General features: G+C 40.5%; 1 protein-coding gene across 1 annotated transcript in view; it reads left to right on the top strand.

Moving 5' to 3' along the window:
- Positions 1 to 16,225, top strand: part of LOC137278103 (organic cation transporter protein-like) — a 512,032-nt gene extending 495,807 nt beyond the window's left edge. The window contains exons 2-10 of the mRNA XM_067810221.1: positions 719 to 1,064; positions 2,457 to 2,688; positions 4,705 to 4,894; positions 5,495 to 5,627; positions 6,941 to 7,041; positions 8,771 to 8,988; positions 10,154 to 10,268; positions 12,246 to 12,318; positions 12,716 to 16,225. Of these exons, the coding sequence (XP_067666322.1) occupies positions 753 to 1,064; positions 2,457 to 2,688; positions 4,705 to 4,894; positions 5,495 to 5,627; positions 6,941 to 7,041; positions 8,771 to 8,988; positions 10,154 to 10,268; positions 12,246 to 12,318; positions 12,716 to 12,955 (1,614 nt within the window). The 5' untranslated portion in view covers positions 719 to 752 and the 3' untranslated portion in view covers positions 12,956 to 16,225. The remainder of the gene's footprint in view (positions 1 to 718; positions 1,065 to 2,456; positions 2,689 to 4,704; positions 4,895 to 5,494; positions 5,628 to 6,940; positions 7,042 to 8,770; positions 8,989 to 10,153; positions 10,269 to 12,245; positions 12,319 to 12,715) is intronic.
- Positions 16,226 to 16,665: the final 440 nt, after the last annotated feature.

The raw sequence follows: 16,665 nt of genomic DNA, 5'->3' as shown, positions 1-16,665 counted from the left end.
ATTTGCAAAGAGAAAGTAATCACGAACATAACATTTGTTTCATATGTGAATACTATAAGTATTGGTGCATGTTGCCCATGCAGGCCAAAAATGAATGCAGACTAAAAGAGAGAAAATTATATGATTATCCCTTTTTCTGCTTCTTCTTTTCATATACTCACAGTCATCTTTTCATATTCACATGTAATATATGTATAGGAAGTTACGAAAATAAAGTATGGTTGACCAGAGTTGCCTTTGTCAGTTCCTTCATTTGAAACGGATACAAATCAATTATCTTTAGACAAAGCTGAACATTAAAGAGAGATTTTAATGAATAAATGTGTTACTTGAAGTATTTGTAATTGGTGTAATATTTGTACGGATATATATACCTATCTTCTTCACTATAAATATGAAAAGAAACTGGCTACTTTCATCTCTGTAACAGGAAAAACAGACAGTAGGGAAATACCTGTAGAAGTGTAATATGTCATGGCTTAGTAGTGTGTATTCTTTTGTGATTGTTTTGCCAATAAATGCTGTAAATTGTTAGTCATTTGTCAGAGGGGCAAAAATGGTCATGTAACTAAACATACGTCTTCTAGAAGTGGATTTAAAAACAATGGTATTAAATATTATTTGTACTGAAGATGACACTAGGTAAGGCTGTATGCTTTAAACAAATAAAGTCATTTCCAGTGTTTGGTAAATGCTTTCCTCTTCTTTTATTTTTCAGTCATCCATAGTACATCTATCCCCAAAGTCTGAAAATGTCTGAATATGAGGCAGTATTGACAGACCTCCGTCCCTTCGGACCATTCCAAGTACAGGTGTTCATACTTGTATCTGCGTTTGAGACACCTCTGGCCTGGGCGATGTTACTGCCGATATTCACCTCAGCCAAGCCCCCCTGGACATGTGGATCAGTCAGTGTGGACACAGGGCAGTTAGTCAACTCCTCACTGCTCAAGGCATTAAATTCATCCAATATGTCGGTGGTGCAAGAAGCAGAATGCCTACCAAGTGGAGAGCTGTGCCAGGGAATGATGTTCTCCGAGGAATTCACGTCTATTCTAAGTGAAGTAACTACCTCTTTTGGAATTGCCCTATTTAGTGGTAACTGAACAGCAGTGAAAAGTTACATCCAAATACACTTGGGACAGGACCTGAGGAAAGGTTCTGTTGAAAACTACAGTTTGGTGTTTATTCCTTTAAACTAAGATCCATTTGTTTAAACTCTTGGCCGAGGATATACGTGCATTTAGAACTATAGACTTGATCTACAAGTAGATGAGGGAATAGTGGTAGATACAACAGGTGTATGCTGATTATAATATGTCCTGGCCCCAAGTGGTTCGACTTTATGATACTAAGAATTATATTGATTTTGTCATAATTCATAGTATATTATCAGTCATATACTATTATCCTTTAAATACCAAACCAGCATACACATGGGAAAATGTATGGGTTTAACCTCCATATGTGACTTATGTTTATTTCATACATTTGTTTGCTTGAATTATTATTCTGACCCTTTGAGAGCGCCAATAGTTGATTTTAGATAGGATTAAATAGGATAGGAAAGGATTAAAGGATTAAGGGTGAGCATCACATCACATTAAGCAAATATACTGAACAACTAAAGAACTGCAGCTGTTTTCTGGGTTAATGTTCCAAACAGAAGGCACAAACATGAACACTTTTATGAGATTTTATTATTTTTTAAACTTGCAGGCTTTGTGCTGTTTAGTATATCAAGTTTCAGTAAATGTTCTTGAAACTTAATAATTTGAAGATGGCAAGATATTGGTATGCAATATCTCACATCAAATTCCACTTCTGATACAGTCAGTGAGGGTGAGGGATGTTTTGCTATTGGTAGAGGTTACACCAGATGTTGACATTGTGCTCAGTTATTGACACTAACTGATTTCTTGAGGTTTGTACGCTTGGAAGTGACTGGTCTTATTAACGTCACACGTCACACGTCACACGTCACACGTCACACTACCATAGTTATCAGCACAACAAAAGAAGTCAATTTTTTGCCAGGATTGCTTCGCCGAGTAAGCTAGGTTTTGTTCTTTTTGCATTTAGATTAGCCATCTGATTATTCTGTTGGTGTCATTTATCCAGATAGCAAGCTGAATTTTGGTTTGGATAAGTTCATTTGCAATGGCTAATTAACAAACTTAAACATATATATATATATACTAGTGTATGAAGGCACTGCCACAATATTTTATGCCATATATATCAGTAGTTGAGTGATGTTGTTCCAGTAGCTGACATATATTGATGTTTCTTTAGCTGAGTGATGTTTATGTTTCAGTAGTTGACTGATGTTGATGCTTCAGTAGGTGAATGATATTGATGTTTCAGTAGGTGACTGATGTTGATGTTTCCTTAGCTGAGTGATGTTTATGTTTCAGTAGTTGAGTGATGACAGAGTGGTGTTTTTGATGTTTCAGTGGGGCTTGATGTGTTCTCTGAGCTACATCCCCAACCTCATCACCTCATTACAGATGGTGGGTGTCCTGGTGGGGGCCGTGATCACTGGACAACTGGCTGACATGTTTGGCCGCAAGAAGATGCTGTTTGTAGAGTATGCCCTGCTGCTGGTTGTGTGGTTCGCTAGTGCCTTTGCCAACTCCTGGGAACTATATGCCTCTCTCCGGTTCATTTTGGGCGCTCTTGTTGGAGGTTGGCAGCTATAATGATGGGATGAAATGTTTGGAAATTAGTTGTGAAATTGGTGTGCTCATACCAAACACAGACTATACAAAATGCTCAATGCCATTTAGAAAGTGGCTAAGTGTAACATATGTTATATTTGGGATTACATTTTCAAGTACAAATTCTAAATATTCTAAGTATTCATACCTTTTGACTCTGGGAACCGTGCCAATTTACACTTGTCAGAGGGGTACACAAAGTACAGTCTAGACTGTCAGTTGTCTGACTTCCATTGTTTTGGAAGCCACAGTGGCTGTAGATTAGGGGACTAACTTTAGTTGCTGGCGATTAGGTGCCTGACTCTGAGGGTATGGGTTCAAGTCCCGGATGGGACACAACCCAACAAAGTTATAGAATATGTACATACAAAGAAAGACAGACTGTATTGTACAAGAAGCTGTACAGGGTTGTTGCAATAACCAAGAATACAGTGTTCCCAGAAATTATTGAGAAAATCTTTGTTTTTTCTCTAATGATGCTAAGATTGGAAAAGGGCTTTCACTATGCACTAAGCATACTAAATAAGGGAGACAACTCTTGAAGGCTTAGAAGGCAGCTGATTACGTCAAGAGTTATCTCCCTTGTCTGAGCAGACGGCTCCCTGTGTTGACATGGCAGAATTTACAGCAAGAGAGAAAAGAAAGCTCATTCTAGGTGATTTTGAAAGGGGTGAGGCTGATGCTAAAGTGTTAGCTTGTAGACATGGTATTCCTCTGTCTACAGTATACAGAACTTTGAAGAATATTCAAACAGGAACCGGGATAGAGCACAAAGCAGGGGCAGGTCAGCCTCGGAAATTCAGTGTTGTGGATCGCCGAAGACTTGGGCAGATTGTGAGTAGGGGCAAATTGAAAAGTGTTGAGAACATCAGAAATGAAATGATTAGCAGAGGAAGTCCTCAGGTATGCAATGAAAGAGTTAGGCAGGAATTACAGAGACTTAATTGGGTGAAAAAACGTGGAATTCCCTCGCCGTTGATGAAAGATGCACAAAAGGAAAAAACGTTTAAACTGGTGTCGGGCTCATGAAAATCAAGATTGGGATAATGTTTTCTTTTCGGATGAAAGTTCTGTTTGGCTTTTCCCTAATTGTGTGAAAATTTGGACCAAAGATACTGTAAAACCTATCTACCAGCGACCAAAACATAGCCCGAAGTTTCACATGTGGGGTGGCATATCGGCTCGCGGAGTGACGCCATTGTGTGTTTTCACGGGAAACGTGACAAAAGAAAGATACGTTGACATTCTAAATGGTCACCTTCTTCCGACAGCACAAACATTGTATGAAGATGATTGGATTTTCCAGCATGATAATGACCCAAAACACACTGCGCGCTACACAAAACAGTGGTTGTCGGGCGAAAATGTTCAAGTTTTAGACTGGCCCAGTTACAGCCCAGACCTAAACCCAATTGAAAATGTGTGGGGAGTCATGAAGGACAGAATAAACCAAAAGGGACTGAGAAATATTGAAGATATGAAGGCCGAGGTGGTCCAATATTGGGATACCCTGTCACACGATTACCTACAAACTTTGATGGGTAGTGTGCCTAGGCGTATTCAGGCATGCATTGCTGAGCGAGGAGGTCTAACAAAGTACTAAAACAAGACTGAGACTGTAAAAGGATGATGTTTTAACATGTTTATGAAAGTAAAACGCCAGAAGTTAATAAACGTAATGAGTTACATGACGCAACATGATTCTCAATAATTTCTGGGAATACTATATGTCTCCTTTCATTAGTGATAAAAGGTATGATTATGATGACAGATACTTCAAATGCTATTTGGGCACGCTCAGTGGTGAAGGTCATGCTGAGAGTTATGCCCCTTTCCTGCACCAAAATGGTTGGCTCAAAAACCTCCACTATAATCTGACTAAGTGTTGAATTTGGTTCAGTGAGCATCAGTTGCTAGAAACAAAAATCTGGAAGATGATAGCTGTTGATATGCAATGAGCTGAATGTCTTGATATTACTTTCAGGAGCGCTAGTGGTCAACTTCGTTCTGCCGCTAGAGTTCGTCACCCCAGCCTGGAGAACTTTCTGTGGCTGCATTGGGTTTTGGGCCGTGGGCCTGATGACACTGGCGCTGTGGGCATTCTTCGTGCGAGACTGGCGTCACCTCACCATGGCAACGTCAGCATCAAGTGTCTTCTTACTCCTTACATGGTGGTAAGCATGAAATTCATTTGCAGAATGGAAAAAGAAATGCATTTTCTGTTTTGTGATGCTCTATTCATGGATGTGGTGCCAACTGTATGAACTGTAGTCTAATGTTCCTGAGCGTGGGTAGGAGTGTCCCAGAATAGTGTATGTAAACAGGCACGACTGCAAACCAGCTTGTGTTATTTAACAGCAATGCATATCAACTTTAGCACTATATTCAAACAGGTTGGCAAAAGGTGGTTTATTGAGTGGCAATACACCTACCTTTGACTATTCCAAGTATAAGATCAAGACATTTTCACAACCATGTGTAAACCGTCAAGTATTAGAAATAAGACAGATAGTAATATGTTAGATATGATGTTCTCCTTGTGGAAACGCACTTAACTTGCCATGAAGAAAACATGTTCTGTTAATCACTGACCATTATGACTAGTGACTTCAGCTTCAAGGTCCATATCCAGTGAGAAAGTGCTTTGTGAAACATATTTGCCTGTATGAACGCATGTCTTGTTCTGTGTTGTGTTGTTCAGGACTGCTAATCTCACCTTGATATGCCTGGACTATTTCTACCTGATAAAAGCCTTACTCCCCTCATCTGCACAGGTTCATTCCTGAAAGTCCAAGATGGCTGCTTAGTCAGGGAAGATTCCAAGATGCTGAAATGATTTTAGCAAGAATGGCAGTCACCAACAGGCGGCCATTACCTGATCTTTCTCCACTCAAACACTTTGTTCAGGTACAACACTGTGACTTCTCCCTGTGTAGGCCTTCCCTCTCCTGTCCCAATCTACACCTTCCTTACCCTGTCCCTGTGTAGGAATTCCCTCTCCTGTCCCTGTTTAGGCCTTCCCTGTCCCTGTGTATGCCTTACCTTCCTTGTCCCTGTGTATGCCTTACCTCCCCTGTCCCTGTGTAGGACTTCCCTCCCCTGTCCCTGTGTAGGACTTCCCTCCCCTGTCCCTGTGTAGGAATTCCCTCTCCTGTCCCTGTTTAGGCCTTTCCTGTCCCTGTGTATGCCTTACCTTCCTTGTCCCTGTGTAGGCCTTACCTTCCTTGTCCCTGTGTAGGACTTCCCTCCCCTGTCCCTGTGTAGGACTTCCCTCCCCTGTCCCTGTGTAGGACTTCCCTCCCCTGTCCCTGTGTAGGAATTCCCTCTCCTGTCCCTGTTTAGGCCTTTCCTGTCCCTGTGTATGCCTTACCTTCCTTGTCCCTGTGTATGCCTTACCTTCCTTGTCCCTGTGTAGGACTTCCCTCCCCTGTCCCTGTGTAGGACTTCCCTCCCCTGTCCCTGTGTAGGACTTCCCTTCCCTGTCCCTGTGTAGGACTTCCCTCCCCTGTCCCGGTGTAGGACTTCCCTCCCCTGTCCCTGTGTAGGACTTCCCTCCCCTGTCCCTGTGTTTGCCTGTCCTGTCCTGTTTCAGTGTAAGCCTTCCCTTCTCGGGCCCTGTGTATGCCTGCCCTGTCTTGTTTCAGTGTAAGCCTTCTCCTCCTGACCCCTGTGTAGGCCTGCCCTGTCCTGTTTCAGTGTAAGCCTTCCCTTCTCGGGCCCCATGTATGCCTGCCCTGTCCTGTTTCAGTGTAAGCCTTCTCCTCCTGACCCCTGTGTAGGCCTGCCCTGTCCTGTTTCAGTGTAAGCCTTCCCTTCTCGGGCCCCGTGTATGCCTGCCCTGTCCTGTTTCAGTGTAAGCCTTTCCTTCTCGGACCCTGTGTATGCCTGCCCTGTCCTGTTTCAGTGTAAGCCGTCTCCTCCTGACCCCTGTGTAGGCCTCCCTTGTTCCTATCCATTTGTCTTGTGTGGGTTTCCCATACCATGTTGACTTCCTCCGTTCTTCATCTCAGGTTGATTTTCTCCTCCACACACTTTGTGAAGCATCATACATGCTCCTGCTCGGTAGTCCAATTATTCTGGGCTACATATGTATGTACACGCACTGCACTGTTTTTATGCACATTAGGACATTTAACTGTATCGATAATCTGCATGTTGTGCTAATAATTTACCTTGTACGACATACACATCTTCTCATAATGATCATGTCAAAATTTCAGCGAGAACAGAGAAAAGTTGCAGAACAGAAGAAATATTCCTACTTTCATTTATGCAGTTCTTGGAAGATGACGCGAGGGTCTCTCTTCCTCATGTATGCGTGGTATGTGATTTCACTTTCTGAATTGTTTCCCTTATTTGTCTGAACATGGACAATGAGGTAGAAGGACATGGCTATACAAGTGTTGGTTTCTTGCAGAGTTATGTCCCTTTAGCTGTTCATGATCCTCTGGCCAAAAAGTGGTATTCAAATCTGTCTGTCTCTAGCTTTAATATATTGTTTTCCTTTACACAGCCATATCTCTGTGTAGCATTTGGTATCCGATATTATAAATCTATTCTTTGGTAATATTTATATTCTTTCATCAATCTATGGCCCATTTCTATCTCTTACCAATGTTTTTGTCACTGTGGCATGTAATGCTGGGGGAAACAGTTGACACCTCGTCTGTCAGTTTGTCCATCCTTAATCATTTCTTTCCAAGACATAACTCCAAAAAGTTCAATAATTGGCAGTTATATCGAACAGAAACTAAAGTAGTGCCTTTTGCTATTTACAGATTTCAGTCATTTTTATTTTTCTTGGTTTCCATGGAAATGATTTGGACTTAGTCTCAAAAAGGAGGGGTGGGCTTTGTTTCAAGAGCACAACTCAAAAAGCTATGTACACGACTTGACGGATATATAAAACAGATCTTCAACTTTGAAGTGGTGCCTTTTGGCATTTATATTTTTATCCCCCTGGCATGTTATGCGGGGGGATATAGTCGATGCCTTGTCCGTCCATCCGTCTGTCCGTAATCATTTTGTTTCCGGAGCATAACTGAGAAACCATTTAATATAAGTAGACCAAACTTGATAGATATAAAAATCTATATAGTTGTGCCTTTTTCTATTTACAGACTTTTGCCTTTTTCATTTTTTTTTTGTTTTTCCATGGAACATTTTGGTGTTAGTCTAATGGTGGGGTGGGTTTCGTTTCCGGAGCCGAACTCAAAATCTGTTCAATATTTTTCTGCAAAACTTGGGTGATATATCAATCAGAACCTAAAGTAGTGCCTTTTGCTATGTACAGGTTTTTGTGATTTATTATTTTCTCGGTTTCAATTTAAACATTTCGGACTTAGTCTCAAAATGGAGGGATGGGATTCGTTTCCGGAGCAGAAATCAAAAACTGTTCAATATATTTCTGCAAAACTTGGCAGATATTTGAGGCAGACTACAAAGTCATGCCTTTTGCTATTTATAAAGTTTTGTCTTATTTGTTTTTCCTGGTTTCCATGGAAACAATTCAGACTTAGTCTCAAAATGAACGGATGGGCTTCGTTTCTAAAAAAGAACATAAAGTAACTGTCAGATGATTTGCCCTTTCAAATATTTGGGGGGATATGTCATCTTCTGATGACTCTTGTTCATAGTTTCTATTGAAAAGATTTGGACTGTAAGTAAGTGTCAGATGATTTGTTCTTTCAAATTTGTTGGGGCCGGGCAATCTTCTGATGACTCTTGTTCTAATGTTTCGACATTTAAGTCATCTCCTTTTCAACATTATGGCCTATGGTATTGCAAATGTGTACAAATGATCTCTGCTGTGTGTATAAAGGTGCAAGTCCTTTGTTAAACACAGCTCATCATAGTGGATCTATTTTTGTAGCTTCTTTGCAAAAACTGAACTTTGTCAGTGTTGTTCAAACATGAATTGTGAAAGAGAAAAATATCTGTGTCGAAAAGATTGTGTTGAAAGAAAGATATGTATATCTTCTCATTGTTACGTATATTTTCACCTTGCCATCACCAAACATTGTCGAATTCTGGTTACACGTCCACTTCAGGTTTGTGTCAAGCTCTGTATACTATGGTCTCAATTTCAACTCCAAGAACCTGTCAGGAAATCGCTATGTCAATGTCTTCCTGTCCGGCCTGGTGGAGATCCCAGCTCTCATATTTGTAGCCCTGGTGAACAACCACCTTGGTCGATGCCGGACAACCACTGTCCTCATGATGCTGGCAGGAGTGTTCTGCTTCTGCATCCTCATCCTAGATGTTGCTAGTAAGTGCTGCACAGATGCTGTTGGTATATGATTTAAAGTGGAGATCCTCGACAGATGCTGTTGGTATATGACTTGAATGTAGATTCCAGACAGATGCTGTTGGTATATGACTTTAACGTAGATCCCGAACAGATGCTGTTGGTATGTGACTTTAATGTAGATCCCGAACAGATGCTGTTGGTATATGACTTGAATGTAGATCCCAAACAGATGCTGTTGGTATATGATTTAAAGTGGAGATCCTCGACAGATGCTGTTGGTATATGACTTGAATGTAGATTCCAGACAGATGCTGTTGGTATATGACTTGAAGTGGAGATCCTCGACAGATGCTGTTTGTATATGACTTGAATGTAGATTCCAGACAGATGCTGTTGGTATATGACTTGAATGTAGATTCCAGACAGATGCTGTTGGTATATGATTTAAAGTGGAGATCCTCGACAGATGCTGTTGGTATATGACTTGAATGTAGATTCCAGACAGATGCTGTTGGTATATGACTTTAACGTAGATCCCGAACAGATGCTGTTGGTATGTGACTTTAATGTAGATCCCGAACAGATGCTGTTGGTATATGACTTGAATGTAGATCCGGAACAGATGCTGTTGGTATATGACTTGAATGTAGATCCTGAACAGATGCTGTTGGTATATGACTTGAATGTAGATCCGGAACAGATGCTGTTGGTATATGACTTGAATGTAGATTCCAGACAGATGCTGTTGGTATATGACTTGAATGTAGATCCGGAACAGATGCTGTTGGTATATGACTTGAATGTAGATTCCAGACAGATGCTGTTGGTATATGACTTGAATGTAGATCCCGAACAGATGCTGTTGGTATATGACTTGAATGTAGATTCCAGACACATGCTGTTGGTATATGACTTGAATGTAGATCCCAGACAGATGCTGTTGGTATATGACTTAAAGTGGAGATCCTCGACAGATGCTGTTGGTATATGACTTGAATGTAGATCCCAGACAGATGCTGTTGGTATATGACTTGAATGTAGATCCCAGACACATGCTGTTGGTATATGGCTTTAATGTAGATTCCAGATATACGACATGACTATGTTTTAGGCATATGTTTTTCTGCTGACTCAACTGTTTATCAGTTTTCACCATGATCATATACATGTCCATGTGTTCTAGATGTTAAGTTGTCATCACTCACGTTGGTGTTTGCCCTGATCGGCAAGGCTGGTATATCTGGCGGCTGGGCTGCAGTGCAAGTGTTCTCAGCAGAAACTTTCCCCACTGTAGTTCGGTAAGTCTATCAACTATAGGAAGGAAGCAGGGTGGAGACTGGGGTGGCTTGTGTGTAAGGTGATACAACTGAAACAAAGATAACTTGTTCTGTTTCACTGCATGAATGCTATTCAGTTGTATGTCTGTCAATATGTAGAATCCGATGATCACTGGTCTGAATGCATGGCTTCGTCAAAAATAGGATCTTTGAACAGCATCATATGTTATGAGTTTAACTGAACACTAGCTGAACGGTTTTCTTACCACAAACTGGCATGTTGGGACATTTCACAAATACCAAGCTTCAGTTGTTTCATACCGATTCTGAAAAAAAAGTTGAAATGGTGCAGTGGATTCTGCATGAAGAAGAGATTTCATAATACTTCTTCTAGATATTGTTCTGACAATGATACCTTACTACAATATTGGGTTTCATCAGGTTCTTCGCAAGAAATGTGTGTATGAATTGACTTCCAAACAGAACAAATCTGTCTGTAGTCATTCAGGACTAGAAAGCTGAATACAAATGAAAACGTAATTATCAACATACATTCTAAATGAGGAAATGCGTTGTCTCTGGCCACCTCAGCCTCCTCTGCTGTTCTCTGGTTTAGTGAGTGAATGAGTTTAGTTTTACGCCGCACTCGGCAATATTCCAGCTATATGGAGGCGGTCTGTAAATAATCGAGTCTGGACCAGACAAACCAGGGCTGACCAACATGAGCATCGATCTGCACAATTGGCAACCGATGACATGTGTCCACCAAGTCAGCGAGTCTGACCACCTGATCCTGTTAGACGCCTCTTACAACAAGCAAAGTTGCCTATTATGGCAAGCATGGGTTGCTGAAGGCCTATTCTACCCAGAGATCTTTACGGGTCTCTCTGGTTAAAATACATACACATGTTATTGTAAGAATACTCAACAACCTGCATTTCACTGTCTGTTCTTATTCAATATGTTTTCACTGAACATCAGTCCAAAATGCTGTGAACAATGTCATGCCAAAGAAACCTGGTAACCAATATTGACTTGAATTTGAAAAAAATGCATGATCAGAATAGTTCATTTCAACAGTCTTAAAGCATCTTTAACAAGAAAGATGTGAACATTGAACACACTGTAGAGTCACTACATAGCATGCATGTAAAACAGCACACCCACCATGCAAACCTTGCTGAAGCAGCAAACTACGAAGCATGCCAACATTGTTGAAGCAGCACACCCACCATGCCAACAGTGATTAAACTGCTCAGTCACTATGAAGCATGCCAACATTGTTGAAAAAGCACACCCACCATGCCAACAGTGATTAAACTGCTCAGTCACTATGAAGCATGCTATCATTGCCGAAACAGCACACCCAACAAGCCAACATTGCTGAACAGCACACCCACCGTGCCAACATTGCTGAAACCGCACACCCACCATGAGAGCATTGTTGAAACAGCACACCCACCATGCCAACATTGCTGAAACGACACAGCCACCATGCCAGCATTGCAGAAACAGCACAGCCACCATGCCAACATTGCCGGAACGGCACAGCCACCATGCCAACATCGCTGAAATGACACACCCACCATGCCAACATTGCTGAAACGACACACCCACCATGCCAGCATTGTTGAAACAGCACAGCCACCATGCCAGCATTGTTGAAACAGCACAGCCACCATGCCAACATTGCTGAAACGGCACAGCCACCTTGCCAGTGTTGCTGAAACAGCACAGCCACCATGTCAGCATTGTTGAAACAGCACAGCCACCATGCCAACATTGCTGAACAGCCGCACCCACCAGGCCAGCGTTGCTGAAATGACACCATGCCAACATTGCTAAACAGCCGCACCCACCATGCCAGGATTGCTGAAATGGCACAGCCACCATGCCAGCATTGTTGAAACGGCACACCCACTATGCCAACATTGCTGAACTGTCCCAGTGCACAGAGTTTATCTGCAAAATAATTTGACAGACACTTTTCCTTTTCAGAAATATTGGCATTGGAGCATGCTCCATGGCAGCCAGGATTGGAGGGATAGTGGCACCACAGATTGTTTTCTTGGTAAGATATTCTAACACTGTTCCCAAAGCAGTGGAACAGGCAACAGGTTTACATAAGCGGCCTGACAGGTGTCTTGAGCATTGTTGGTGCCATTACAAATGTTGATACCTGTGTTTAATCTGTGCATATCTGGTGTATAGTTTGGGGATGTTTGATATGTTTTCATCCATTAGGTTAAAATGTTGATAAGAAAGTGCTTCTATGTTGTGGATTATTTTCCAAACATACAAAATGTGAATCAAACATTTTACAAGAATACAAACTCTGGTGGTGAAAGACATATCCTAATCCCAAACAGTAGTTTATATTTACTAGCATAAACTTTGTAAACATCACGTCATGCCATGTTGTTGTTGTAGGGAGACATATACAAGCCCATTGGTTTTTGTTCTTGTAGGGAGACATACACAAGTCTGTTCCGTTTGCCGTGTTTGGTGTTCTGGCCCTGGTGTGTGGTGTTTTGATGGTGTTTATGTCGGAAACGGCTGGGGTTCCTCTACCTGACCAGCTCAATGTGTCCTCGACTCTCTCAGTCAATCAGACAGTGGTCACTCTCAATACTGATCAGGATATAACTGGAACAGAACAGCAGCCACTCACAGGAGTCAACAAAGAAAACGGTTTCAGTATTGGATGAGAAGTGTAATAGGCATTGAAGCCGTCCTGCTTATCATTTCATGGACTAAATATGGAAATATTTACATATTTGTCATCCCATTGTATGCACTTCTAGTCTAAACAAACACCACAGATAATCTCAAACGTGGAGTACAACAAGTATTGCTACAAGTGTTACCTTCTTGTGTAGACCATACACATCACATTGATGAGAATCTCTCAACACACAGATGTGTTGGAAACCAGACTTATTAGAACTGACTTTCCTTCAGACCTCTCATGTTTAGCTTAGTTTGAATGGAAACCTAATATAGTCAAACACTGATTTGTCGAACTTAAACACAAACTTATTTGGTATTTAGTGATATTTCATGGTTCTGCTTTGATAACTTATGATCACATGCTCCTATGCATTCAGCAGTTGAAAGCAAACGTAGAATCTTCACACAGGGACAGTTAAATTATGCTTTGTTTAGAAAGTGAAAAGGAACAAGTTCTCACAGCTTCTAAATTACCTCTTGAAGATTGTTCGCAACAACAAATTACATCACAAGCAGCTTTTAGAAATAGACTCCGAGGATGACTGACAGTTAACGGGAAATACATGTTTTATAATGCAATTTAATGTACACTTTAAGGAAAGAAAAGAGGAGCTGGGGTATTTGATTTGAATTTTTTACAATGAAGTACTGTTTCTTACTTCTGAAGGCACATTGATATATGCGCCATGTCTCTGACTGAAATCTCCTTTTATTTTGCTTGTTTTTAGTTTAGTGAGTCCAAGACATATTTACACATGAGGATTCTATTGTATAAATGTGCCCATGCTTCCCCTTCTCCTCATGTAAGTAGTGCAATGATGACCACAAAGATGAAGAACGAGTGACGGAGAAAATGAATGAACATATTCCTTGTGCATCATGTACAATATGAACATACAGATTTGTATTACTGAAGCAAGCATAGTCACATGTCAAGGACAATCACCATTCATCACCAGTATTCAGATTCACAGATGTTGCACAAGTTTTGAAGACGTGTGTCTCTGTATCTGTGTAGTTACATATGCTGCCTTTGTAGCGATGTGGGGCAGAAGATGGGTTCATTATTAGACAGGGTTATGAGAGGTGTGGTACAGGATGGATTCATTAGGGATAGTTCATAATTCATGGATAATGGTGATTTTTATGTGTTGCATGTACAGTTTGAATCAACACCCATCCCACCCCACCCCACTGCCCACCCCTGCCAAAACAAAAAATTATGTACAAAGTAAGTGACCCCCCTGCAAAATCAGTGACACCCCCCCTACCCATAATTTCATAATTTAGACATAAATGTTTCACCTTTGTATGTAAAAAGTTTATGTTTATTGTTTATTTATTTTCTTAGGAATAATTTGTTGATTCGTAGATACTGCTCCCTTTCTTTGATTTTATATTAGTTACCATGACAACTGTTGGTCCTCAGTTATTCCTGGCAATAAATCTGGAAAAAGGTTGCACCAGGTTGTAACTGAAAGCATTTAAAAGTCCATTGCCATGTTGTATTGTTCTGCAGGATAATCTAACTTCAGGACACAGGGACTTAGATGACGTTTTCAAACGTCACATTACCATAGGACAGTGAATCGGATTTGTTGGAATAACCCGTCATGTTACATATATATTTCAATGTGCTTGAATCCAGTGTTAATGAGGTAATTCTCAGTGTGTCATTTTGAAAAAAATGTGTTGCCATCCAAATATTGTTTTGACAACTTGTATACATGTGTGGATTGAGTTGCTGTATGAAGGTAAAAGAGCTAGATAAACTCATTTCCATCTGTGACCCCGGACACTTGTTTTGATGTTGCATTTGTTTGTATGATCACTTGTGATGTCAGTGGTTGCAGAACTGAGTGTATGATGATGTAGATTAGGGATTAAATTACTTTGTTCATGTACCCATGTGTAATTTCATGTGTAGGACATAGGATTTTGTTTATGTTCTTTCACTTGGGACCTGTTAAACTATATCCACCTCTCTGTATCAAACGAATCCAGTCATTTTCAGAACATCTTCTGAAGGAACTAGGTTTTGATAGATTTGACTTTCAGTTTTACATCACCAAAATGTCATCTCAGAGTTTTAAACATGGCTGCCATCTCTTTCCTATATGTCACATCCTCCAGCTGTTGAACCTGATTTTCTTAGGTAGGCAATGAATATATGCAGATGAGTGTGTGACAGATAGACGTTTGAGTATCTTAAGTCTTTTCATGCACGAATTGCATTACCCTTAAGGTGGTGAATCTTGCTAATCAGATCAGGGCCCCGTTTCAGAAAACTCTCGTAAGGCTAAGGTCCCGTAACTTTTCTCGTAGCATTCGTACCTCCTATACTGTAACATAGGAAGCAGGAATGATACGAGAAAACTTACGAGACCTTAGGCTTACGGGAGTTTTGTGAAAGGGGGTCCAGATCTGCATGACAACCCCAGCAGGTAGACATTCTGCTTTTAGTTAGTTTAAGCTTGAACACTCAAAACACAAATAACTTATATTTAGGGCTTCAGGACTTCAGATGACAGTAATACAAAGATGTACTTGTATGTTTATCAAGAGTTTGTATTTAATGTATATGAAATATATGATATTTCTGATTTCATATATTTTTGTTAGTTGCAATATAATGCTTTACACCTCAGTTGTAAGCCAAATGATGGCAATCTGAAAATAGTCATATATGAACCATAACAGCCAGTGACTGATACTGAGGTAGAACTCCTGTCATGGGCTATAATAACATTAACTACACTTGAGTCTGACCAGGTAGTCCATTCACTCGCTGTCTGTCCAGCGCAGGTGACTGTGGGCGTGCACAGGCTTGGGGTCCCCACTTGGAGGTATATTACGGGAGTAAGACAGTAATTACAAATCATGACACACGATACAAAGTGCATGACTGATTAATGCTGATGTACCTTGATCTGGGACAGTCTAGAGCACCCCTTGTCATGATCATCATTATCACGAGACTTCAGAAATCGGGTTGGAGTTCGGAGAGTGCATGTTTTTAAATGTGTATGTGCCCTTGTATTTTCTTCAGTGGGTTGTTGACAGTCAATAAACCCATTAAAAACAGTTGTTATCTGTATCCAAACAGATTCCTATTTACATTATGTTATGAAACATCCATATCTGTAAGTATATTTTTGTTGTGGTGATTATTTCCTTTTACAGATAATTCTTGCCAGTTTCATTTCAAAAGGAGTGAAATTAAATGGAAAAATAAATAATACAATACCATCATGTGGTTTGTGATATATTATTTAGACATGTTCTCTGTAAATCATGTTAAAAGAGTCAATTAACTGTGTCCTCTGCTAATTGTTATTGCTTATTTTTATATACTTTTATTCACATGAGCAGGTACATTTAAGGGAGATAGAACAGGTTATACATGTTGTGAAGATATGACAGCTTATTCCATACTGCGAGTTGTAGTGTACATGAATAGGTATATTCTTTAAGGAAGGGATATTTTTAGGTTGTGTGTGTTGGTAAGGTACATTAACCTAGCCTGTAGGTACATTCATTCTACGAAAAAGATAATATAAGGTTGGCACCACAGCTGATGCTGCAATTAATGTTAGTCTTCACAAGAGTAAGTGCTCTTGTTCTACAAAGATATAATACAGTCTATGATGTTGTATATGTTGGTAAGTAGTGTCCCCTCAGTCGTAAG

Source organism: Haliotis asinina, chromosome 3 (assembly GCF_037392515.1).
Source record: "Haliotis asinina isolate JCU_RB_2024 chromosome 3, JCU_Hal_asi_v2, whole genome shotgun sequence".
NCBI classification, from domain to species: Eukaryota; Metazoa; Mollusca; class Gastropoda; order Lepetellida; family Haliotidae; genus Haliotis; species Haliotis asinina.
This window is presented reverse-complemented; position numbering and strand designations above follow the sequence as displayed.